Source organism: Crassostrea angulata, chromosome 9 (assembly GCF_025612915.1).
Source record: "Crassostrea angulata isolate pt1a10 chromosome 9, ASM2561291v2, whole genome shotgun sequence".
In the NCBI taxonomy this organism is placed as follows: domain Eukaryota; kingdom Metazoa; phylum Mollusca; class Bivalvia; order Ostreida; family Ostreidae; genus Magallana; species Magallana angulata.
Genome location: NC_069119.1, coordinates 37,528,882 through 37,555,050, shown reverse-complemented (window position 1 = coordinate 37,555,050; position 26,169 = coordinate 37,528,882). Strand labels below are relative to the sequence as shown.

Here is a 26,169-nt window from a genome sequence, read left to right as displayed (position 1 = left end):
TGCAGTGGAAACACTTGATAACTAATTTAAGATGTTATCTTTAAAAAGGACTTTGTATCGTAAATGTTTCAACCATGCATGTATCAGTATCGCCTTATCGCTGAAAGGGAGATGTCGGTCCGGTCCTCATTTTGCACCTGTGCAAATAAAGCAGATTTGAACAAGAAAGTATCAAATTAATAAATTAATAAGGTAAAAAACTATTTTTATAAAAGTGTTTTTATTTCAGGAAAAACAAATTAAATCAAAGATCTATTGAAAACATATATCATTATTATTATTTTTTGTACTTTCATAATACAATACTTGTTATGCTCTAAATATAGACACTTCCCATCTGGTATTTGTGGAATTCAAAGCGAAACTTAGAAAGGTAATGGTTTTATGTCATACTTATATCTTTAATACTACAGTGAGTACTATTAATGGGAATGTTACAAAAATTTACCAAGTTGTCATATATTTTATTTTAATTTTCGTAAAAAGCATATGTGCTTGTGGACAGGATACACCATCACCCAAGCATAGATTCCCGGGTCTTAATCTTTTTTCCATTAAATTATTTATTTTGTGACATATTTCTAAAGTAATTCATTCTTTCATTCCAAAAATTTACTTAAAACAAATATTTTGAAATTGTATCATATATATCGATGCGTATTTTTTTCAAAATGGTTGTTTTGAGTAATTTTTCGGAATGAATGCATAAGTTATTTCAGAATAAAATTCCATAAAAAGTTAATTTCATAGCAAAAATGAGTAAAGACCCGGGAATATATACTGGTGGGGATGTCTATCCTCAAGCACCTGTGTGCAAAAAGAGGCCCATGGGCTACATCGTTTACTTCGTATCCTTTCTGTATCTTCTTTTATGAAATCTAAATTCATACCCTGCTGTTTGGAAGAGGAATTATACATTATTCAAACATAAATATTTACATCATCCATGTATAATTTCCTCTTTTTCTTACGAAAAAATATAGTCAATTCATAGCTCTACCAGCCAAACTGAAATTTACACGCTCCATTTATCGATTGGTCTTAATCTACAGCGGCTGAAAGTGACAGGGCTGAAATTGACACGCCCTGTTTAACGATTGGTCTGAATCTACAGCGACCTAAGTAAACTCACGGACTGCACGAAATAATCATGATGATGCCAGACTCAGTCTCACAAGAGACGATTTGGCTGTTTCTTTTAGCTAACGTACATGTACTTATGTACATTAACAGTAAAGTGAATTTTAATAACTTTTCATAATCATTTTATCAATTAGTGAAATAAAGATGTTAATAGAAACAATAAAATGCTTTCTTTGATGATTCATGCGGGTTATGTATTTTTCCTGCAATGTCGCTACCTTCATATCCCGAGTGAATCACCAAAGAAAGGATTTCATTGTTTAAATATTTACATCCACCAAGTATGATTCCCTTTATTTCTTACAGAATTGATTAATAATTCATAGCTCTGTAGAAACTGACAGGACTGAAATCTCTACACGCTCCGTTTGTGTGGAAAATCCATTTTAAAGTCAGCAAACTATAATACTTAACAAAAAATTATATGTGTGATATCCACAGCATATTGCTGAATATACATGTGTCGTAACATGACGTTTTGGTCTTTATGGTAGGATTTCAATACCTCCGGTTGCATTGGATTTCCTGTAAAGCCTTAGAATGATGTGGTGTCTGTCGAAAATCTAGCGATCTGTGATAAATATTATAAATTCAAAATAGCTGCTTTATTGTTTAGGACATTGTTTTCAATTAACCTTTCAACGTCATAGCATATTAATGCCTTTCAAAGTTTTAAGTGTCGTACTTAGATATACTAGTAATTAGATAACTTTTAAAAACTTCATTAACAATAGCATTGATATCTTGGTTAAACTATAATTAAAGACATATTACAACTTTGGTAAAGAAATACTAAGCTGAATCTTTTAAAGAAGTTGGATAATTTAAGCTGAAAATCATTATATTTAAATTGCTTCATTGGAGTATTTTTTATGATCAGCCAAATTTTGAAAGTAGGTTATTTGAGAAATACAGAACTAACAATTTTTTCTAATGTAAATAACGCTCGTACCATGTTTTAAGTTTGTTGAATATACTAATAAAATTCTATTTCAAGTAACTTTTCTTCTTGCTAGGTCGTTAAAACCCGAAATAAACAGTATATAGTGCCTGATACCTTCAAATCTGTTTGAAACCTTGTAATTTCTATTCAGCATTCAACATGTATGTGTTAACATAACACAGAGTTGTGGGCTCTGTATCTTGCCTATAAACTAAAATCAAAGTACAGAAAGTACTGATATGAGCTGATTTTATTCAGTTGTGAATATAAAACATAAAATATGACCTGACGAAATGAGGAATCTATGTTGGATTAATTATAACTTAACAACAGCCTCGCTAATCGCTTTCCAGCTTTTGCAGCAATTTAATATTGTTTATGCGGGGAAGCAGCTTATTGAACGCTGGCGAGGGAATATAATTTATTGGACTACTTTCTTTATCGTTCGTACCATTTGAAATCTGAATACATTCATTATTATTATTTATAAATAAGTCTATTTGAAAAAAAACAATGCCACTGAATCAGGCTTACGAATACATTACGTCAAATTTATCGATTATTTTCAAGTACGATTTCTTTCAGCGGTGATGATTTTATGATAAGGTCCAAACACTGTTTTACTTCCGGTTTGCCTGAGTAAATGAAAGAGTTGGTTTAAAATCAACTCCCAAAAATGACTTTTATTAACTTTCATCTCCCAAAAATGACTTTTATTAACTTTCATTTAAAAAAACATCAATATCTAAGTCAAATTAATAAAAACTTGAAAAACGATTACATTTGAAGATTTTTGGAGCAAATCGTGACCCTGCCTTCTAACTCAAATGATGCATCAATTACTAATAGTATCTAAAAGAAATTGGCAAAGGTCACAATTTAAACGCCTTCCAATACAAAATTATTAATAAATTGCAAACAAAATAAATAATGTAGACAGAACTGATGGTAAGCAAATAATTTGCTTCTGAGAAATTCTTTAATATGTTAACATGCGACAAGAGACAAACACACAGTGACCAATAAAAAATAAATAACTTCTTTATAAGAACTTTTACGGAAGAGAGCTAATAGACCAGAGTTTAAGTTATGTTGGCTATATGATCTTTTGGATCAGAAAAGGTCACAATTAAAATCCAAACAAGACTAAATTTTAAAACTAATAGTTAACAGATCCAATGCTTGAGCAATCACAAATTATCATGTATATTGATTTAGAAGTAATAAAACTTTTTAAGAAATTAACAACGTTATTTAGTGAACATGGCGTTTTGAATAGCAATTGCTCTGTTGGCATATTCCATGATGCGCACTACCGCATCATGGAAAATATGTCAGCAGAACAGTTGCTATTCATAACGCCATGTTCACTAAATAATCGTTCTTTATTACTTATATTTGCATTTTAACCGTTGCAGATCCCCTGTATTAGACCTTGACATTTAGATATTGCATAAAAAACCGTTCAGACTGTAATGTATTTTTTATTGTTTAACTCACAAAAAATTTCTTCACAGAATTAATGACGTTATAACAGTAATTCGTTTAAAATGTTAATATAAGACATGTATTAAATGCACTTGCATTTGTATTTTAAGGAGTTGGAGAAAAAACAAATGTATCGTATAGTGGTTAAACGAGGCCGAGTACAGTTCGAGTACGAACGCTTTCGCACAGCGTTTTATTTGCATTGTGACGTCATCTTTTTGCTTGGTTGACGCCATTGCGTTATGGTTTCAACTGCAGATATTCAGCGAAATTTGTCGAAAATAGCTCATTTGAGGCGTAAAATCAATATTATATTGTAGAATAACCATAAATGTCTTGAAGTATAAGCTATATTTGGGCTCGGTTCGAAAACTTGAAAACCTGAAGAGGGTTCTTACCCCGCCTAAATATAGCTTTATACATGCATTTCAAGACAGTAACATGTATTTTATACTAATGACCCTTGATATGTGATCTTATATATACATCTATTAGTTCACCATCTCTGCCTTTGTCAAATAAAAAATAGCCATTATCTGACAATCTTGAAAATTGGGCATACAAAAATCAACTTTGATAAGACCCCAAGAACAAACCAGGAGGTAAAATGTTTGGGTTTTTTTACCATTTGATGCCTTTCAGCAATACCTTTCATATGTAGAACAGAAAAAGAAATCCCTAGGGCAGAAGTATTAAAAAAAGTTAAAAATGCGCAAAAATGATACATTTCAAGCAAAATCCCATAGGGTCCTATGTTAAAAATTAATCAACTTTGAGATGACCCCCTTAACAAACGATGTGGTAAATGTCTGATTTTTTCATCTTATTAATAAAATAATTATTATTTCAGTAGAAATTCATTAGAAAATCTAGGGCAGAACAAATTAGACCCGGCCTCGTTAAACCAAAATTTAGACCCGATTTTTATAAAAAGGGAGAAAAAAGTATCGATTGTTATTATATATAACGTCATTGAATGTCAATGACGTCACACCTTTATTACGTCTTATTACGCCAAAAATATTGTACACAAATCAATGTATAGTTAGGAGAATTTATCTTTCCTTGTACATTGAATTTTGTACTTAAGGAATGAAATATTTATTTGTTTTATACGATAAAGAATGGTTTGGGGCATTTTACGCTTTATAAACCGTATTTAAAAGCGTAAACTGTTTCAAACCATTTTATATCGTATAAAACTAATAAATCTTGAACTCATTGCTTATAATTTAATATTAATACTTTTCATTGTAGATAAAAACGGTCATTTGACCTTTAAAATGACGTAAAATTGTAAAAAAAAAAAAAATTCGAACGTAACGCCAGGCGTATTGATACGTTTTTGACTTTAGTCTGAATATGACGTAGGCAACATTCTTTATACGATATGAAATAATTTTTAGCCAATCAGAAAGCGCGTTACAACCAGAATTAAATTATAAAAAAATATAAAAACCAAACACTTTGGTTTTATTGGGGCAATTTTTATTATACAACAATAAATAACATTTGTAATTGATGAATATTAAATATGAATAACACTAAAATACCTTGTATTGTATTTCAAACTTAAGATAATTTACACAAATATTTTTTCATACTATTGAATGAACATCGTCTGAATCAAAAAGTATTTATGAATATCGAATAATATGCGGCAAAAATATCTTGGGACAGACTAAATTTCTGCAGAAATTACACACCCACAAACAGGGACAGGGGCATGGATAACGTTTGTAATAAGAATGCAAAAATAAACAAATTAAAAAAAATGTGAACCAGGAAAAAAAAATTAAAGGTACAAAAAAAAATAATACTCTATTTATCGTCAACACGTTTGACCAAATTCAACACAAATTATATTTTACAGACGGATCAATTCTCTCTAATAGTAAAGAACGGTTTTAGGGGGAAGCAAGTCTATGCAGGCATATTTTGTAATAATTTTTTAAAACACTCTCTCTCTCTCTCTCTCTTTCTCTCTCTCTCTCTCTCTCTCTCTTTTGAATGTATAAACTCCGCCTATCGAAATCTGATTCGACAAGGTTTACTCAAATCAATTTGTTGAACTTTTATTTTGGAGTGATCGCCTTTCAAAAGATTGTGCTAAGTTTACAATATAGACACTTCTTATCTGCTCTTGACCATGTTGGTTAAACAGCGAAACTTCATCAAAGGTAATGATTAATTCAATGTAAAACTCCCATTTGTGTATCAAGATTCGTCTAGCAATACCTAACGAATACCACAGGTTTATTACAAATCAAAATATCAAACTGTTGATAAAATTAAAACACATATTTATAAATTTGATCTTATAGAATCGACATTGCATGATCAAATTAGTTATTACCCTTGAACGTCACCCATATTTACTTAACTGAAATATGTATTTCACGTTTTCAATACCTTAAACGTGATGTGGGTTCCTATTCATTTGGATGCTTACATATATTTATACAATAATATTACAATATGCACGCGCCTTGCCAAAATAGCAATCAGACTTCTGAGAGACTGCTCGATTAATGATCATATGTAATTAAATGAAGTTTTAAAAAACTTTTCTCTTATAGTATCACCATTGTTTCTTGTTTTGCGTGAATTTATTTATTATCATTATAAACATAGGGTGAAGCTGACGGAAGTGTTTTTCTGCTTAATGTATTTATCTTTTTGAGCCAAAACAAAATTTCCACTTTTTCTTATAAAATACAAATAGTTGAGTTTAAAAATATTTAAGAACATACATCCTTCTTTAAACAACAAAACCATGCTTCAGAATTGATACTCTTACAATCCAAGAAATTGGGAGTAGCGGAGCGGAATAAAGACTCTTGACTTGGAAAAATGCTGAAACCGGTCATTCTATTTTTTCAACTTTAACAAGAACTTTTAATAAGTGACTATGGGTAGGACCTTTTCTTAAAGGGGAAAGCCGGGCCCTAAATGTTAACATTAAAGGTCCGGCCGGACCATTTTACGGGGCGGACTTTTAGTTATACGACACCTCCGGACACCAGTCAAAAATCAAAACTACTGATTATTATATTAAGAATTTGACAAAAATTTGTACAGTAATAGAGAATAAAGATCTTAAAGGTTGCATCAATTAGGGTTTACAGTCCAAACTTAAAAATCAAGCTTTGGGGGTTGCTGAGGCCTATAATCTCACAATATGTGCCCCTACTACAAACAAATTAATGTTTCAAACATGGTTTAGTATTGATTGGCTAGAATGTTTCTGAACAATTATTTGGCTTGTTTCTAAGAGAGAAAACACAGATACGATTAAATTGTTAATTAACGATAGACGACCATAGCACCATGTTAAAGAGTTACCTAATAAATATAAAAAACTTTCTTTAAAACAAATGTTAGATTCAATTTGTTAAACTTTTATGGAAGATAAGCGGTTTTTTTATCATACCATTAACAGATGTTAACTGACAGTTGACGGATTCCATGCCAAAGCAATCATAAATGCACATTTTAATCTTCATGTACGATGACCGATTGATTAAACTTCATTTTGTCTTTTGTCAGAAAAGTCATGGCTAACCTCATAGTGGCAGCGATTGATATTGGTACAACCTTCTCTGGTTATGCATTTTCTTTTGGGCACCAATACATGAAAGACCCATTGAAGATCTCAATAAATTTATGGACTGCAGGCTGCGGAGGTGTAGTGTCTTTAAAGACATCGACATGCGTTCTTTTTGATCCAAAGGGAGAGTTTCATTCCTTCGGTTATGATGCTGAGGATAAGTATTCAGAATTGGCCCTTGATGACAATCATCATGATTGGTATTACTTTAGAAGATTCAAAATGACTCTGTACAAAAGGATGGTATGTTTATTATCATTTTTACTTCTGGTTTACTGATATATATTCGTTTACTGAATTTTTAAAAATATATTTTTAAATCTCGAATTACGTATTACTCTACACCGCCCTGTTCATTAAAATTATCAATCAAAAACGTTCAGTAGCAATTTTCGTATTGCTTGTATATAATATATTAATGATTCCTAATATTTTTTAATCGGCAAAAAACTTAAGATTGGCAAAACGCCATCCCTAGAACTGATTGAAGGTGAAAAAAGAAAGATTAGAGATAGAGAAGAATAGACTGGGAGTTTAAAGGAATAGGCTTCATATTAAAGAACAATGGCTCGTTATCAAACAAACAAGATTACACTTGGAGCAAGAGAAACACAGCATAAAAATTTGTCAGCTTGGAATTATTTTCAATATGCCACAATCACTTCACAAAATCAAAGTACTGACGAGAGTTGATTTTATCGATTATTATTTATTTTAAAATCAACGATACGTAATTTTGCATACATGGCAAGTAAATTCCTATTAGTATTTGAATTACGCACATTTTTATAATATGAATTCTCCTACAGGAAATTCGTGAAAATCCAATATCAATCATGTTGTGTAATATTCAAAGAATTAGTTCATCAAACTGCGTATCAGTAATCGAAATAGTTATGAAAAAATTTTATGGATCCAAACAAAATTGAACACTAGTCTCGTTTAACCAGACTCTCAGCTGTATCCGTTGATCTCCGACAAGCAAGGGAGACTCTCTGCTTGCCGGATGCCGAGCGTCTGGTTGAACGAGACTATATTGAACTCTGGCGTAGGAATACATAAAATGTACGACTTTTATTATTTATAATTTATATTTAAACTATTAATGTCTTGTTTCTCGCATTTCAATGAGGAATATGTACATGTCTATATAAGATGTCGTTATCTACGCTAGATAATTCATACTGTAATGCAGGAAATAATAAAAAAAACAACAACATGCTGCTTAAAATCTGGCTTCAATCATATGTCTTCTGTTTCTGTTCCATCATTCACTGTGTCCACGATGCACGAATTCATATCCGTCATTAATAACAATTATTTCTTCTCGATATGGGACTTCATTATCAATGCAGATAATTGTGCAAAACTGAAGTTGCCACATTGATATTATAGGCTCTTTTGGGCGAGAACATAACTGTTCCTCCTGATGTGTCCACACAACGAAACTGCATTTTCCACACTCCATCTTTCAGTGACGTTTCTTGTTTTCGCATGTGCCACATTATAGGAGTAGTTGGGTTTAAGGCAGATATATGCAAATATGGCCAAAGGGGATCAGCTAAAAGCTATACTCTTGATATTTTTTGTTTTTAAAAAGTTTGCAAAATACATGTATATAATTGTTCCGATCCATACAAATGAATCATGGGATGATCCGCGCCATATACCTACTTTAACAAACTTTAAATTGGCATCACAGACAGTCATAATGTTAACTGAATGATTATTTTTCCTATTAAGAAATACATTTTCCTCAAAAGACAGGGACTTAATTCCAACACGTGTCCCATATATTAGGCCTATAACATTTGTAAACCCACATATTCTTGAGAAATTAAACATGGTATTTGTAATTGCAGTCTCATTGTTTGGTACTTTAATGTAACTCGGACTTCTTTCTACCAAGGATATAGGCACGTCCCTTACAATCCTTGATATGCTATCTTTACTTATAACATGATGATCCGCAGTAACTGTTTGGAAGTTCCCAGAAGCAAAAAACGTAAAGCAACTGTGACCTGGAGGGACGGTGGCAGCGAATGTGACCTTCTTGTTGGCTTTGTAATGTCGTTTTCTAGCTGCTGGCATATGCCCAGACTCAAATGGCGAGGGAGTCTAACTTTGATAATACAATTTATTTCAAGATCATCCATGCAATCCAATGGGCTGTTTTTGGTCCCTAAATACTCTTTCTTTTCGTAAAAAAAAATCCTACGATTTATTATGGTAAAGGCAGCTGTCATATTCAGTTTGTTTCTAAGATATTGATTTACCTCACCTAAAATTAATTCTAACTAAGGAGATGAGATAGGAATGAAATTACCAAAACGCTTAGAAAATAGGTCAATGTTCTTCCTGTTTAAAGCTTTTAACTAACATTGATTATCAGCTGTTTTGTACGGAAAACGTGGAATCTAAATAATATACCGTTTCCCTGCTCTGCTGCTATTGGCAATACATTTTTGTCATGTCATCTGCAACAGACGATCATACATATGTGGCGGATTATCGATATAGGTAAGCAGATGTCAAATTTTCATTTAAACTATATATGTATGATGAATATAAAACGAAAGTACCGTAGTACGATCTCTTGAATTGATCCTTACTTTCCAAATTTAAAAAAAAAAATTTGCAGTAAAAGACTTTCACTGAAACTTTGACATTAAACTAATGTATATTGATTAAAATAGGTACCGCTAGGTAGCAATAGCAGTGGAAGCCCGGATTTGCAAGCCAAAATGAGGGAAAGACAGAATTCTGAAAAGGAGCATGTTTTTCATTTCCACACATGCATGTGTATCACTATGGACATCTAATGTATGTATTAATATGCGTATGGTTTTTGTTTATAATTGCTATTGTATATAAAAAAGTAAAAGGCAATTTATAATATAATTAACTACTAATATTTTGTTCTGAAGAGTTAAATATATATAATGCATTCATCAATAATAAAATTTTTCAGCTTCAAACATTATCATAAGCACTACTTATCTTATATCTACATATTTAGCATAGACTAGTTCCTTTTTTAATTTTTCTTCGTGATTTTTATTAATTAAAAAATTGATCCCAAGATATTTGAGACCATGTAAAATAAAGAAAGACAACTCTTAAACAGGATCTTTCATACCAAGATTTTTGCAATAATTAAGTATTTCCTTTAATTTTTCAATTTCATTCAATTTTTGTTCTTCATCCCATTCACCAACGAATATTGTTTATATTTTCAGGTTTTTGTGGGATTTTGTCCAGCAGTTTGCCTTAAAAGAATTTTTTTATATTTTAGTTTCATATTTATGTGGATTCCAATAAAAATCATACAAACTTCATTCATGATTTTTTTGTTTGTCATTTCTAAACTTAATAACATTTCACTTTCATAAGAATTTTAAAACAGAAATGTTTAAAAAATTTGATAAATAAGGGGTTATCTGGAACCAGACTGATATTTTAAAAATTCTCTAGAAAATAGTGTATTGTATTTTGAGGTCTATTATTGTTGAATACTGTGCCTAGTATTGGTAACAAATGCATGCAACAAAAATCTCCTACACTTATTTGGTGTAGAGATCCACCTTAATCAACTTATGGTTTTTGTAACAGGACTTAACAAGAAAAACCCTTATTGAAGATGACAAAGGAATGAAAATGAAAGCAATAAAAGTATTTTCTACTGCGATTGGTTATCTAAAAGATCAAATGTTGACCAACTGCAAAAAGCAGATGACTGGCATAGAAGAGTCCGATACAACGTGGGTTTTAACAGTGCCAGCAATTTGGGACGACAAGTCAAAACAATTCATGAGAGAAGCCGCGGAAGAGGTTTTTTTTTTTACTCATTTACTTTCTGAGTAATGCTCTGTTAGATTTTGTAAAAGTGTTCATGAACACATACAACTTTTTACTGTATAAATACCTTTCTAGGCTGGTATATGCAGAGATAAGTTGGTGCTTGCCCTTGAACCTGAAGCTGCTTCGTTATACTGCATGCATCTTCCAATACATAAAGACAGTGATAATTCTACATTTGGGGTCTTTAAATCTGGAGAAAAATATATGGTTGTTGATGCTGGAGGTATGATAACGTATTTAAATTTTCTATCCCTTAACACTTCTAACGTGTTTGATTTCAAATTATTATTTATTTCAATTTAGGTGGAACAATAGACATTACTGTCCATGAAGTCGGGGAAAATGGATCTGTAAAGGAACTCCATAAAGCCAACGGAGGTGATTGGGGTGGGACCAATGTAGATGCATCATTTACAAGACTCTTGGCCGATATTGTAGGAAACGACGTTTTCGAAAAATTCAGTTCTGATAACAAGTATGATTTTCTTGGTCTTCTGCGGGAATTTGAAATAAAAAAGAGGAAAATCAGCCCTGATCTAAATGGGTTAGTGACGATTAAAGTCCCAGTCAGATTGTCAGAGACATTTTGCAAAATGAATCCGGGAATCAACATAGCAGATGTTTGTACAAGGAACTCAAAATACAGAGAACAACTGACTTGGAACATCGATAAGATTCGAATAAAGGCAAGTCTTGTGAAGATGCTATTTCGTGAAAGTTGCACCCAAATAGTAAACCATCTGAAGGAGCTATTCACACACCCTGCAGTAAACGATGTGTCATTCATTTTACTAGTAGGGGGATTTTCAGAATCACTCATGTTACAATCGGAAATAAGAGAGGCATTTAAAAACAAAAAAGTCATTATACCAGAAGAAGCTGGGTTAGCGGTTTTAAAGGGAGCGGTATTATGTGGACATGAACCCGAAAAAGTTTCAGGTAGAGTTTGCAGATATACATATGGAGTTAAGACAGCAACAAAATTCAATAGTTCCATTCATCCTAAATTTAAAAAAATCTTACACAATGGAATTGAACGCTGTGACGATATCTTCAGTATTCATGTCCGTGTGGGACAAGTGGTTGAGGTCGGGGAACAACAAGTGAAACGAACATACACACCGGTAGAACCAGATCAAACGAATGGTGTAGTTGATATATACACTTCACATGACAAAGAACCGACATACACGACAGATGAAGGATGTACACATTTGGGCAAGCTTATGGTTGACATGCCAGACACATCCAAGGGAATGGATCGTGGAGTCATTGTCCACATGACGTTTAGTGGAACTGAAATTGCTGTCACAGCGGTTGATAGAGATAACCCCGAGAGAGCTGTAACAACCAATGTTGACTTCCTTGGCTGATTTGAGTAGCCTATAGAACTGAAAATAGTATCACTGTTTAAATAGTGCAAAATAATTCTGAAATTCTTCGCTTATATGAAAAAATTGATAAACGAGATAAACATGTGGGTTTAATTCTTAAAGAAAATGACAAAACTTTTCACGCAGTAAATTTACCAAAGACGGTTGTCACAAATGAAGAATTTTACTATTAACTTTAGTTCATGAAGTCATTTACTCACTCCCTTCATTACAAAATTAAACCAATTTCTTCAGCAGCTTCTTTCTTCTAACACAGATCGGTTTGGGGTGTGGTCTTTGATATTTTAAAAAACAAATACCCCAATCCTCCAAAAAATCATCAATGGTTTAAGAAAAACACTGACTTCTCCCTTGTGTTTACAATAATATGTATGAATGAATCATATCCCTATTGTTATTGAGATCATAATTTTATGATTTTGCTAAAAAAAAAACCAAACAAACAACCCACAGTGTGTAGATGATAAAGGCACTTTTTTCTACAAAATACCCTCAATAAGTTTAATTTTATACTAGTGGGCCAGCAAAGTGGACCGAAACCCCTTGGCTAGCGGAGATGCTTTTACGCTTACTTGTTATGGACCAATTCATTAAACTTTTCTCGTTTTAATCTCGAATAACCAATGATGAGGTCATAAGCGCAGAACTATATCAATTTAAGTGTTATGTCCAAAGCTTTAATTTAGTACATTATTACTTAAAAATTTGAATATTTGGTCCACTAGCTTTGTTTTAAACCCAATCAAATTTAAAGTTCACCAAAATAACTCTTTTTGAGAAAACAATTCCTGTTTATTGAAAAACTATGCACAGTTTCTTTGGCTGAAATTCACACAGGTGTGTCAAAGAAATTTAAAAAAAACGTGTCTATTAGATTTTAAATACAAGGTTAAAGTATAATGAACTGATATGGTCTCAAAGGACTGAATTAAAGGATTATATAGAGACAATTTTGAAAACGTTATATCTAAATCTAAAGAAAAAATAAATGGAAGTATAACATCTCAAAGCAAATGAAAATAAGAATTAAAGGGCAAAAAATGAATGAAAGCATCTATATGTGGACAATGCAAATGCACGTACATGTGTAGATGTTTGAGGCACTTTTTTCAGAAATAAATGTTTAAGTACCCCAATATTGTTATTTTTTTATATTATTGGGGCATACTTCTTTCATAAAAACAAATAAAATAAGTGCCATGTGATTATATATGAATGCAATTACACCAGTAACAATAATCAATAACATTTTTACACACGTAACTTTGCTTTTTTAAAGACAAATTTTCGACTAGAATCATAATTTAAAAAGAAAAATTAACAAGACATTTTAGTAATGTATTTTTAAAATTTCGTACAATTAATCATCGCCTCCCGATAGAGACCAAAATATTCAGACCGTCAAATATTCCTCACATGGAAGTATATGTAAACTTTGTAATAAACATAGAATTGCAGATAAATATAATTATTAACTAGAATGTAAATCACTGTTAAATATATGAATACATGAATTACATGATATAAAAATTAGACAACCATCTAGTATATGTAAATTTTGTAATAAACAAAGGTTAAAATAATAAATGCTGGTTATACTACATTCAATATACTTATTTGACTCTGTTTCAGTGAAGTTGAAGTCTAGATAAAACGTTTGAATACAAATTATTCAAAAATACTTCATACTATTTCTTATTTATAAATAGATTGAAAAGCCAGTTTCTCATACGTTTACTTGCTTTGTAACTTTTCTCGTTTTTTCTTACCAATAAGTTAGTATATAACCCTTCATTTTTCGCTTTTAATAGAACCAAAGATACTGTCATATAAACATGTTACTTTAACAGATTAACGCGATTGGTGATATTTCGTGCACGAAATTGTGAAGAAGGCAATCATAATAGTGCATGAATTATTCATGGAGACAAGAAAGATTGGCGAGTTTCCATTGACGCAATATTGAGGGAGAATCGTTATATACACTGAAGCTCCGAGTCCGTAGCCTCGTTGTTAATTTTTGCATACTATCATATGGCTTAAGGAGGCTGGGTGTCAACAAATTAACCATTAGATCTAACCCGATTTCTTTAACTATAAACTATAAACTACAATTCAAAAAGGTTACTATACCATTTTTTTACTGGTATTTTTTTCCAAACACGAGGACCTAGTTTGAGATATTAACAATATACATATATATGGATATAAATATTGTCTCTTTGAAATTAAAAAAAAATAATACTAATAGACTAGTTTATGGCACTATAATAAATAATATTGACAACAACAAAAAATAGAAACCTAAACATGAAGTACAAAGTACACGAAGCATGCCACTACCTGACCGCATGATTAGTAATGTTAAAAGTACAAGTACCAGAGAAAGAAGATGAATATATCCCGGTCATTCTGTTACAGGCGCTTGTTTCTGTAATAAAAGTTTACCCTTTATAGTCCGTTTTAAAAGTTTATCCTATTTAGTATAATAATACCGGTAGTTATTATCATACTATAGGGTGAACTTTCATTACAGAAACAAGCACCTGTGCTTGTCAGTAGTATCAAACCAGAGGTGTAAAGGACTGGGGTGGGGGAGAGAGGCTGCCGAAATCTTCCCAATATACTGAATATCTGGGTTTTTAGTGTATCACAAAATATGCCAAAACAGGATAAATATGTTTACTTGTTTAATTTGCGTCAGTAAATTTTTGCAATTAAAAAAAAAATTCAAATAAAAAACAATACAAGGTATATATTTTCTGCGTATCGTATATTTTGCAATGTGAATGTGAAAAAAACCCAAAATACAAATCGAAAATTTACACAAAAATTACTGGATATACTGTAGCACAGTATACACTACAGGCCTATATCAGTTAAAGTGTTATTCCCTGGGCTTTAGTTTAGGGCATTATTTTTTGGCACACTTGCTATGTTTTAAAATCAATCATTTGAGGTTCATTCCAAAAAAAATTTCAAGAAAACATGTCCCATTCATTGGAAAACCACACTTTCTTGTGGTTGAAAATTGACACAGATGTTTCAAAGAATATAAAAAAGTGTCTATCAGATTTTAAATACAAGGTTCAAGTATAATCAACTGATATGGACTCAGTGGATTAAATAAAGAAGAATTTGAAAACACACTATCTTAATAAAAAAAAATAAAGAATAACATCTCAATGCAAATGAAAAAAAGAATTTAAGGGCAAAAAATGAATGACAACATGCATCTAATAAGCAATATACCTCAATTGTTACCCCGTTTTTACGTGTTGCATTATACATCAAACCACCACTTTTAATTTTCTTAACATGCTTAATATTATGCTTCTACATGTGTAAGTGCATACTTTGGCAGCAAACAGACACACAGACATACAGATAATGAGACAAGTATACACTATCACCTTTGTTCTCATACAGATATAGAAGTAGGGGGTCTTATCATGAAGAGGGCTCGATGGCCATGGCTATTTTTAGACCGTGTTGATCTTCTTTTTAAAAAAAACCCTGAATAAAACTATAGGAACCCCCCCCCCCCCCAAAAAAAAATTAGGTAAAATATATGGATATTTCTCTTCACTTAAAAATTAAAAATAGTTAATAGCTAAAGAATTTTTAATTAAAATATTATATTTTCAAATATTATATATCTTCAATATTAAGGTACATGTAAATCTAATGGTTGATTTCTTGACCATCTAGCATCCTTAAACTTACATAGCTACCACTAAGTTTTCTAAAATAAGTATAAGCCGAAGCTGCCGCCATTCCCCTCAACCCTACAAATTTGAACTTTACCTCATATATCCTTCCTGGGAAAATTTTCTGTATCTGTGCATGGTCTTAAATCTCTGGATGCTTTTGAACCACATTAAAAAAATAGTCAATATTTATTTTGTAATGTCTTAATATCAGATTTATGGCAAAATTATACATTCAGAATTCAGAACTTACATTAAACTTCGAGATAACCAAAGTTACATTTTCTTATAATGTTTTTAGGGTTGGGTGGGGGGGTTGGGGGTTGGGGGGGGGGGGCAAAGATGCTTTATACCCAACATAGTCCTTGATGTCTCAAAATAAAATTAAGACCTAGTTTTCTTCATGAGAAACTTATAGAGAATGAGATGGAATTCTTCTGGTTTGTTTTTCCATGCAGCGTGCCCAGCTCCTTTTATCATGTGGAGTTCATCATGGCCAGGCAAGTTCTTCAAATTGGTTGTATATACTGGACCAATAGACCTATCATTTTCCCCATAAACAATAGCTGTTGGAATCTAAAAAATCAAAAAAAATTCAAAGTGAGCATAACTTCATCTACAGTATTATGATAAAATCATAAACAAGAGTCCCAGGGGCCACATCACTCACCAGAGCAACAAAAGCCTTAACTGTGATTTCAAAATCAGCATCAATATATCTTGAAATCTGCCGATTTTAACCCACATATTTTTATGTTAAATACCAAGCCCCTTTTGTTGTTTTAGTATTTGTAAGAAGATTTTTCTCTATTTCTATATAACCCCTCCCCCCACTATTCTCTAGGGAATCATGGTTTGATCAAACTAAAATCTGCACAACCCATGCTTTTACACAAGTAATGATAGAAATTGGCACATACCTAAACTTTATCATTTACTTACCAATATATATTCAAACAATAAACAAATGGGTGAATAATATGAGTATACTTACATTTAGACTCTTGTACTTCTCTTGCGGGGTCCATGAAGAGGAAGGGCAGTGAGTAGCTCCCGCTCATGGATGGACTGACAATGACGGGAGTTCTCAGATCCAGTGCAGTGATCAACTTCTCCAGGAAAAGTCCCCTGTCTCCGACATCAACCTTCTGACTTTTTGAGTTTTTACCTGTACAAAATTTAAAATCAATCTTTGACGTGCAAAATGTAATTTAATCTGACATTCAAAAATCACTCAGAATTCAGTGATTAACTATTAAAGACCAATGCTCACCACCACATCAACCCAGTTATTAACTAGAGATATCTACAATTATAGACATGCATGGTTAAATACCAGTAGGAATTCCTCATCAGTCATAGACTTTGACAGTCAGTGACATATGACCACTCTGAGCTAGGCTGCAGTCATTATTACATTCGGTGGTTTAAAATCGACTAAACTTTGTGTTTAACTGCTGCAGCTGACAAGGAAGCGAATGCACTCTAATTACAGTACTATACTACAGTACTATACCACCACTAGGCTGCAGTCATTATTACATTCGGTGGTTTAAAATCGACTAAACTTTGTGTTTAACTGCTGCAGCTGACAAGGAAGCGAATGCACTCTAATTACAGTACTATACTACAGTACTATACTGTAGATTCTTTATTAATTGACTGTAAGATACTTTAAAATATCTGCATATAATCGCGAGACGCATCCCTCAAAGATTTTAAAATCTACCACTTATTTCTTTAAGCTAGCGCCGCGAGCTAAATTAGCTTATGAGAAAAAGTTTGACATTTGTGAGTTTAACATTCCTATTATTGATAGAAAACATCAGAATCACACAATGAAATACTTGTGTAAAATAAGGAATCTACAGTAAGGTATTGCAATTATTGTAGTTATACAACTATTCAGACTCTATTATTTTCAATTAAAGTAAGTATGGTAACAATCTCACAATCTTAATTCCTGTAAAACTTCTTCGTAAAACCACTTACCTTCTGGTAAATCAACTGCGACCGGTTGGTACCCTAGAACAGAAAAAATGGCCAGTGTGTTTGTTTTCTCCCAGTCTTCAGAAGAGAATGATTGTCCATGAAGAAACAGAATATCCCTGCCCCCAAGCTTGGGTAAAACATCCCGGTAAACTATCTCCACACTATAAAAGCACACCAAAAACTTTGACAAAGTACCGGTACATTTATGCACACAGTTAATGTATGATGCGAACTGTGTTCCAAAAACCGATTGCCTGATTATGTTAAATGTACAAGGGAGGCTTGCAGTTACTGTGTTTCAGAATGACTAAAAACATTGCATGGAAGTTAATTTGCTTATAATATATTATCGCAAACCCAACATGGATGTACACGCTACGTCCGAAGTGGCATTGCATTGAGTGATGATACTTTCTACTCGGTGTATTTCAATTTCAATTACGATTCGACCAAATATTCTGATCGGCGCATTTATATAGACCCGCCCATTAACAAACGCGTGTAGTAAACAGGTAAACATGATGCAAACACGTGGAAACAAATGTCGGAGAAAGAACAGTTGTACTTGCAAGTTAAAATAATTACATGCAGAGTTGTTTGAGAACAAACGGGGCGATGTTTACGTACATGTGTTTATGTTCTAATTCGTTACACTCAACCGAACATAAATAATTTATGAAATAAATAAACACAGTGTGTAGGTACAGAAGCGCTCTCAAGAGTGCAGTTTATTACATACATGTAAAAGTAATACACAAATATCTTCCGGTAAATCCTCAGTTCTCTACAATAATGAGAAAAACTGTTAATAACAATAAAATGATACATGAAAATGAGTATGGTTGGGTGGGTGGGAGGGGGCCACGTCTTACTGCACGAAGAGAGAGCCTTCGAATGGCGCTAAATTCCTTAATAACTTAACACGAGAAGTCGCACTTCTCTAATTTAAATGCCTGTATAACAGGTGAAATACTCATTATAGAAACCAATCAAATTTGGTTTCCGGTATAAATATAAATAAACAAAAACACGTGTTCGACAGACACACATGTCATCATACCTTTAATAAATACATAAATAGTGTTAAGTGAAAAAAAAACAACAAAGAAAAAGTTCTATACTAATATATATATATATATGTGTTTTTTCGCCAATCAAGGGTCCTCCGGGGGGGGGGGGCATATGCATTAAACGATAAAACAACATGATTATAACAAAGAATGGATGAAGTTTGTCTTGACTGCAAGGGGCACCAAGGGACAATGCCAGTGCAATCAGTGCAGTTTTAGCAACTTGACAATCCCGTCTTTTACCCCATGCAATCAACACAGCTTATGGATGTAAACTGATAAACATAAAATGAATACAATGCTACAAGATATACTTGTTAAAATCATATTCCATTGTCCTGAATCCTCTTACATATTTGAGTGTCACAGTTCATATTTAATGTTCATCAGCGCGCATTGCTGATAGTATATAAATAGTGCCTGATTGGGAGGGTAACAGTTGAAATTGACACCCCTCGAAAACCATTGTCAACCGACGCAAAGCGGAGGTTGACAATGGTTTTCGAGGGATGTCAATTTCAACTGTTTTCCTCCTAAACATGCACTATTTATTTTGTTATACTAGTATCTCATTTTATGTTAAGGAAGCTATTTATAGTTGTCACATGATAATGCACCAATGTTGCAGTAATGTACTACCCGATTTTATTGCACTGACATCTATTTTAAAGGATAATACTAAGTTTTTGATCTTATTCAAAATAATTATTTAATTTCACGATTTTGAATATAACAGTCAAAATAAGACGCTCAATTGTCCATATGCTTCCTCAACACCCCCGCGTGACGAATATCGGAAAGCTTGGTGAATTTCAGGAGGGAAAGGAATCTTTCGTAAATTATGCGGAGAGGATGGAACAGTTTTTCGTCGCGAACGAGGTAAAAGATGAAAAAAAAGTGGCGGTGCTTTTATCAGTGATTGGACCCGCAACCTATGGAATTTTTAAGAACTTGTTACAGCCACAACTGCCGAAAAACACTTCGTTTGAGAACATTGTTGGTGCTTTGAAAAACTACTATATGCCTAAACCGCTAGTCATCTGATTCTCTGAAAGATTTAAATTTAATAAAAGAAACCAGAAGGAAGGGGAAACGGTGAATGAGTACGTTTGTGAACTGAAAAAACTTTCGGCAGACTGTGAATTTGGTGACTTTCTTAAGGAGGTTTTGCGTTTGGTTTGCAGACTCAAATCAGAGGCCATACAGAAGAAGTTGTTGTCCGAAGCGAAGTTAGATTTCGATGGAGCAGTCAGAATAGCCACAGCAATGGAAATTGCCGATAAGGATACTCAATCATTCGCAGGAAATACAGAGTCGGTTCACTTCATGAATTCGAAACCTGGACAGAGAGGAAAACCAACATCAGCAGGACCTAAGAAGCCAGGATATCGCGGTGGAGAGAAGCACTATTTGGATGCTGGTAAACACAGAAACACTATTAAATGCTACAAATGTGGGAAACCTGGATATATAGCTAAACATTGTAAAGTCCAGGGAAAATTTTATTTGAAACAAGATAAGACTACCCATTATGTACAGGACAGTGAATATTCTCTTGATGAGGAGGAGGATCTGTCAATTTATTCCGTACACAGCACAAGCGAGGTCGACAAAGACAAGAGCTACTCAATTGGACTGAGTATCAACGGGTCAATAGTACAATTTCAGTTAGATACAGGGAGTGCTCGTACAATCATGAATGAACACACTTATCAGAAAATGCTTACCGGTTGTAAGCTAAAGAAATCGACAATCGTGCTAAGATCGTACACGAAGGAGATAATTCCCATTCTTGGTGAATGTAGTGTGACTGTTGTATATGGAGAGCAGCATCTGACGAATATGTCTGTGCTAGTCATAAAAGGGAGTCAGCCGTGCTTGCTGGGAAGAGACTGGTTATCAAAAATTCAGATGGACTGGAAGGAAATTTTCATGGTGACGAAGGACAGAATTGAACACTTGACAAAGGAGTATGCTGATCTGTTTGAGGAGAACCAAAATCCAATCAAGCATTTCAATGCAAGCATAAAACTGAAGGAGGGATGCTCACCAATATTTTGCAAGGCAAGACCTGTGCCTTATGCTTTAAGAGACAAAGTTGAAGGAGAGCTCAAGAAACTACAGGAGAAAGGAGTTATCTATCCAGTCAAACACAGTGAATGGGCTGCCCCCATTGTCGTTGTGCCAAAGGCGGACAAGTCGGTGCGTTTATGTGGAGATTACAAAGTGACTGTCAACCGAGTGATCAGTGAAGAGCAGTACCCTCTACCAAACACTGATGACATGTTTGTGTCCCTTGCGGGAGGTCAGAAGTTCACAAAACTGGACTTAAGACAGGCATACTCACAGGTGGAGCTGGAGAGTGACTCAGAGGAGTACCTTACAATAAACACGCATCATGGACTATTTCGCTACCGAAGACTTGCGTATGGAGTAAGCTCCGCTAGCGCCATATTTCAGGCAATTATGGACAAGATCCTGTCAGGACTACCACAAGTAGTGTGTCGAATTGATGACATTTTGATCACAGCCCCCGATGATGAAACTCATTTTAAGACTGTTAAGGAGGTATTTCATCGCTTGCGCCAGTACAACATGACACTGCGGCAGGACAAGTGCATCTTCATGGCGGATCAGGCCGTGTACATGGGATTCATGGTGGACAAACACGGGATACATCCCACAGATGAGAAGATTGCTGTAATTCGTGATGCTCCTAGACCAACAAATGTGAAAGAACTAAAGGCTTACCTGGGTTTGCTGAATTACTATGGTTCATTTCTGCAGAATCTGAGTACTGTATTGCATCCTTTACATCACCTGTTGAAAAAGGGAGAGCAGTGCACGTGGACAGATGAATGTGAAAGCAGCTTTGAAGCAAGCAAGCAGATGATTACAAAGGGCAAGTTACTGGTATTCTACGACATGAAAAAAACCCTGCGGTTAGCTTGCGACTCATCAGCATATGGAGTTGGAGCTGTAGTCTCGCATTTGATGGAGGATGGCTCAGAGAGGCCAATCGCCTTTGCTTCTCGTACTTTAAGTACCAGCGAGAGGAACTATGCTCAACTGGAGAAAGAAGCATTGTCATTGATCTTTGGTGTGAAGAAGTTCCACAAGTATCTGTACGGCAGAACTTTTACCCTCATCACAGACCACAAACCATTGGTAACTATCTTTGGACCCAAAAATGGTATACCTACCTTAGCCGCAGCCAGGATGCAGAGATGGGCACTAATTCTCTCAGGATATCAATATCAGATTGTATATCGTCCATCTCAGGAAAATGGAAATTGTGATTCACTATCCAGATTGCCAGTAGAGGGGAATTTCGGTACAGAAGAATATGAGGATGTCTACTGCACAGGGCTGGACAACACAGAGCTACCCATATGTAACACAGACATTGCTCGTGCAACAAAGGTGGATCCTCTTTTAGCCCGGGTATTTGAACTTACCTTGAACGGCTGGACAAGTCAGGTTAACGATCCAGAACTTCAACCTTTCTTTGAGCGCAGGAGCAGTTTGAGTATAGAACAAGGGATTATCCTTTGGGGAATCCGAGTGGTAATTCCTATGGCACTGCGTAAACGGATCATGGAGAAGCTTCATGAAGAGCACCTTGGTATGTGCAGGATGAAGGCTCTTGCACGAGGATATGTATGGTGGCCAAACTTAGACAGAAACATTGAGGAGGACAGTGCAGGCATGTCCGTCATGTATGTCCGTCAGGAACAGCCCCCAGTCTGCCACATTACACCCATGGATTTGGGCAACCAGACCATTTCAACGCATCCATTTTGATTATGCCGAGTATAAGGGACAATCTCTACTTATTGTCAATGACAGTTATTCAAAGTGGTTGGAAGTCATTCCAGTGAGATCAACCACCAGTGCTAACACTATTGACAAACTCCGGATGCTGTTTGCGTCAACCGGATTACCAGAGGAGATAGTGAGTGACAATGGACCACAGTTCACGTACCATGAATTTCGTGACTTTACACGTCAAAATGGTATAAAACATACCCTCGTTCCACCGTACCACCCGCAATCCAATGGATTTGCTGAGCGAGGAGTACAGATAGTGAAGAAGGCCCTGAAAAGTAAAGATGTTGAGGGACGACAACAATCGCTAGAGCATCGATTAGCGAACTTCCTATTAAAGTATAGAGTTACTCCCCACACAACTACTGGTGTGTCACCCTCTGAGCTATTTCTGAAGAGGCAACTTAGAACGCGTCTCACACTGGTGAAGCCTGACATCGGAAAGAGTGTTGAGAAAAGCCAGCAGCGGATGAAAGACTTTCATGATCGAGGCAAGGTGAAGGTCAGACAGTTTGAAGAAGGAGATCAAGTGCAAGTGAAGACTACAATTCAGCCTGGGAAATGGAAGTGGCTACCTGGAACAGTAAACAAAGTTTATGGTCCACTTACTTACCTAGTCCAAGTCGGAAATCGCAAAAGATTTTGTCACCTTGACCACTTGCTAGCTTGCAATGCTAAACTTCCACAAGCGTTGCCGCCCCTGAGCGACTTTTCATTGAAGGAGCCGACCAGACCTACAGTGGATCTACCAGAGGAAGTGGATCTCCCGAATGCAGAACCTTCTAAGGAAGCAGGATGTTCCCCACCATCTAGTAAAACGTCGAAGACACCGTCTACCACCAGTCGAGTGATGTCATCCAGGGCGGCGAACCAGTCAATGAGCATACCCTCACCACGGCCCATGCGTGAACGCAAACCCGTCCGTAGGCTCATTGAGGAAATCTGACTTACTTTGTGACATTTGGACGTTTTTTATGTTGAAAGATTGTTTGTTAATCTTCGTGTTTAAGGTTAAATCAAATCTGTTATTTTGGTGTACTTGGATCATTTGTTTAAATTCAAGAAAGAATTTAAGATTTTAAAAGGGAGGAGTGTTGTGTTTGCGAATTTACCTCGGGATCGAGATTGCAATAATCGTGTTGTTGAACTTTCTAGATAAACATGTGTTTTTGAATTCCCACGTGTTCTGGTGATTTATTCCCGTATTTACCAAGATATTACATGTCTATTTCATGGCTGGCCATTCAGCCATAGTTCTTTGAAATCAACAAGATTTGTCTGGCTTATGAGTGAAAACTACGCAGTCGGTGTATATGTTTCACTTGAAACCAGCGTCATTTTAACTAGTTTTGACGCAAGAAAAAGATATGACATCCTACTGAAAGTCCAAGGCCTTGTTAAAATGGTTCTAAATCTGTACTGAAAATCTTTGAAACATCGTCACCAGCTCCGTAAATTGAAGAAGTGTGGTTTGTTCATATATATGTAATAGGAGATCTTTAAATTAATTAACCACTTCTTAATTCAGTTCATTGGGATACGAGGTTCCGTTGCCTCATTCATCATAACACGTAAGACAAATAAAGTTTTATATGTGTATTAAACAAAAAAATCATCAATAGGCAAATGAAAAGAGGAATGTAAAACCCTATGGTTATTGAAAAGGAGTGGTGGACTTAAAAGCTGCTTGGTCCGGTTTTTTTGTTATAACAGTATCAATTTTTTTTCCATACAAACCATTTATGTAAGGAAGTTATGGACTTTCTTCTATTTACACGAGCAGAATCAGTCTCCTTTCAAAGTTAGAAATATTCAAAGTAAATAAAAATAATTTCTTTTTGGGCAAACGAAAAAACAAACCGAAGTGCATCACGGGAATGTTTAGAAAAGGAAACCGTTTGGTTTCGTCCCCCAAATGATTGGGGTTATTCAACCCGCATGCTATGCATCGATTGTAAAGAAAGCAAACTTCAGAAATATTAGCGAACAAAACGTACACATGTTTATTTGTTATTTGTCTGATCATTTCGACCTTTATTTAATGCGATGTTAAAGTCGTAATACAACCATACCCGTCTCGTCGTCAGGGGTGAAATTAAAATGAGGCGAAATATCGCGGTACCCTTTTATGTCGTTTGTTTGTTAGCAAATTTTGTCCGTATTTTTCTTCATTGAAATTTAGCTAAATTGACTAGAAAAAACTGCTGCAATGTCTATTATAACACATATACTAAGCATAACCATCGTTTAAAAGCGTGCATAAAATTTGATATAAAATCGGACCAAGCAGCTTTAATGTAAACAATAAATAAATAAACTAATTAATATGCTAAGAGTTACTATAGAAAATTTAGTTCTTGGTCAAATAAAAGGAAAAGAATATCTACTAACCTAGAGAGGTTAAGGGCATAAAGAATTGATTAGAACTTTGCCACCGACTCATCAGATTTCCGAGAGTGTTCGTTATTAATAGGAACTTTACCCAATCAAAAAGATACTAGATATAGAAGTTAACCAATAAAAACTCTTGTAACAAATACGGTTAAAGAAAGTAAACCAAACCTGATCGAATATGATGGAAATAGAATATGATTTATACGAGATAGAATATTTTTTTTTGTCTAAATGCAACTTCTTTATGTTAACATGCAACTTATTTATGTCTACATGCAACTTATTTATGTCAACATGCAATTTATTTATGTCGACATGCAACTTACTTATGTTGACATGCGAGATAAATATGTCGACATGCAACTTATAAGTTGTATCTCAACATAACTTAGTCGCATGTTAACATAACTAAGTTGCATGTCGACATAAATAAGTTGCATGTCGACATAAAGAAGTTGCATGTTAACATAAAGAAGTTGCATTTAGACAAAAAAAAAATATTCTATCTCGTAACTACGAAAAAAGATCTCGTTTTTACGAGTTAATTATCTCGTTATTACGAGAAAAGATCTCATAATACCGAGAAAAGATCTCGTAATAACGAGAAAAGATCTCGTAATGACGAGTTAATTATTTCGTAATTACGAGATAATATCTCGTTATTTATCTCGTTATTATGAAAAAGATCTCGTTATAACGAGAAAAGATCTCGTAATAACGAGGAGATCTTTTCTCG

The 26,169-nt window shown here is 34.2% G+C and overlaps 4 protein-coding genes and 1 long non-coding RNA gene across 5 annotated transcripts in view; 3 read left to right on the top strand and 2 right to left on the bottom strand.

Moving 5' to 3' along the window:
- The first annotated feature begins 352 nt into the window (after positions 1–352).
- Positions 353–12,418, top strand: LOC128163005 (heat shock 70 kDa protein 12A-like). The gene is made up of 5 exons (XM_052826469.1): positions 353–373; positions 7,124–7,427; positions 10,797–11,015; positions 11,118–11,268; positions 11,349–12,418. Exons 2-5 carry the CDS (start codon positions 7,131–7,133, stop codon positions 12,416–12,418), a joined length of 1,737 nt encoding a protein of 578 aa, XP_052682429.1. The 5' UTR covers positions 353–373; positions 7,124–7,130.
- On the top strand, positions 9,528–10,522 carry LOC128163015 (uncharacterized). The gene is made up of 3 exons (XR_008240750.1): positions 9,528–9,704; positions 9,881–10,007; positions 10,424–10,522. It is a non-coding gene; the product is annotated as an uncharacterized LOC128163015 (long non-coding RNA).
- Positions 12,419–14,797: 2,379 nt separating the features above from the next.
- Positions 14,798–26,169, bottom strand: part of LOC128163490 (putative protein-lysine deacylase ABHD14B) — a 49,895-nt gene continuing 38,523 nt past the window's right edge. The window contains exon 6 of the mRNA XM_052827106.1: positions 14,798–14,870. The gene's annotated coding sequence lies outside the window, so the exon portion shown is untranslated. The remainder of the gene's footprint in view (positions 14,871–26,169) is intronic.
- On the bottom strand, positions 16,534–19,459 carry LOC128162327 (protein ABHD14A-like). The gene is made up of 5 exons (XM_052825473.1): positions 19,455–19,459; positions 18,142–18,302; positions 17,144–17,317; positions 16,820–16,839; positions 16,534–16,725 (listed from the first exon to the last, which is right to left on the bottom strand). Exons 1-5 carry the CDS (start codon positions 19,457–19,459, stop codon positions 16,534–16,536), a joined length of 552 nt encoding a protein of 183 aa, XP_052681433.1.
- LOC128162326 (uncharacterized protein K02A2.6-like) lies at positions 20,053–23,985 on the top strand. The gene is made up of 3 exons (XM_052825472.1): positions 20,053–20,090; positions 20,396–22,930; positions 23,061–23,985. Exons 1-3 carry the CDS (start codon positions 20,053–20,055, stop codon positions 23,983–23,985), a joined length of 3,498 nt encoding a protein of 1,165 aa, XP_052681432.1.

Coding starts and splice junctions, on each gene's coding strand:
- LOC128163005 (XM_052826469.1), top strand. CDS start 7,131: ATGGCTAACCTCATAGTGGCAGCGATTGATATTGGTACAACCTTCTCT. Junction 11,016..11,117: donor TGAGAGAAGCCGCGGAAGAG/GTTTTTTTTTTT, acceptor ATACCTTTCTAG/GCTGGTATATGCAGAGATAA. Junction 11,269..11,348: donor TATGGTTGTTGATGCTGGAG/GTATGATAACGT, acceptor ATTTCAATTTAG/GTGGAACAATAGACATTACT.
- LOC128162326 (XM_052825472.1), top strand. CDS start 20,053: ATGCGGAGAGGATGGAACAGTTTTTCGTCGCGAACGAG. Junction 20,091..20,395: donor AGTTTTTCGTCGCGAACGAG/GTAAAAGATGAA, acceptor TTTGGTTTGCAG/ACTCAAATCAGAGGCCATAC. Junction 22,931..23,060: donor AGTGCAGGCATGTCCGTCAT/GTATGTCCGTCA, acceptor TGTCAATGACAG/TTATTCAAAGTGGTTGGAAG.
- LOC128162327 (XM_052825473.1), bottom strand. Junction 16,840..17,143: donor AGAAGTACAAGAGTCTAAAT/GTAAGTATACTC, acceptor TTGAAATCACAG/TTAAGGCTTTTGTTGCTCTG. Junction 16,726..16,819: donor TTAAGGCTTTTGTTGCTCTG/GTGAGTGATGTG, acceptor TTGATTTTTTAG/ATTCCAACAGCTATTGTTTA.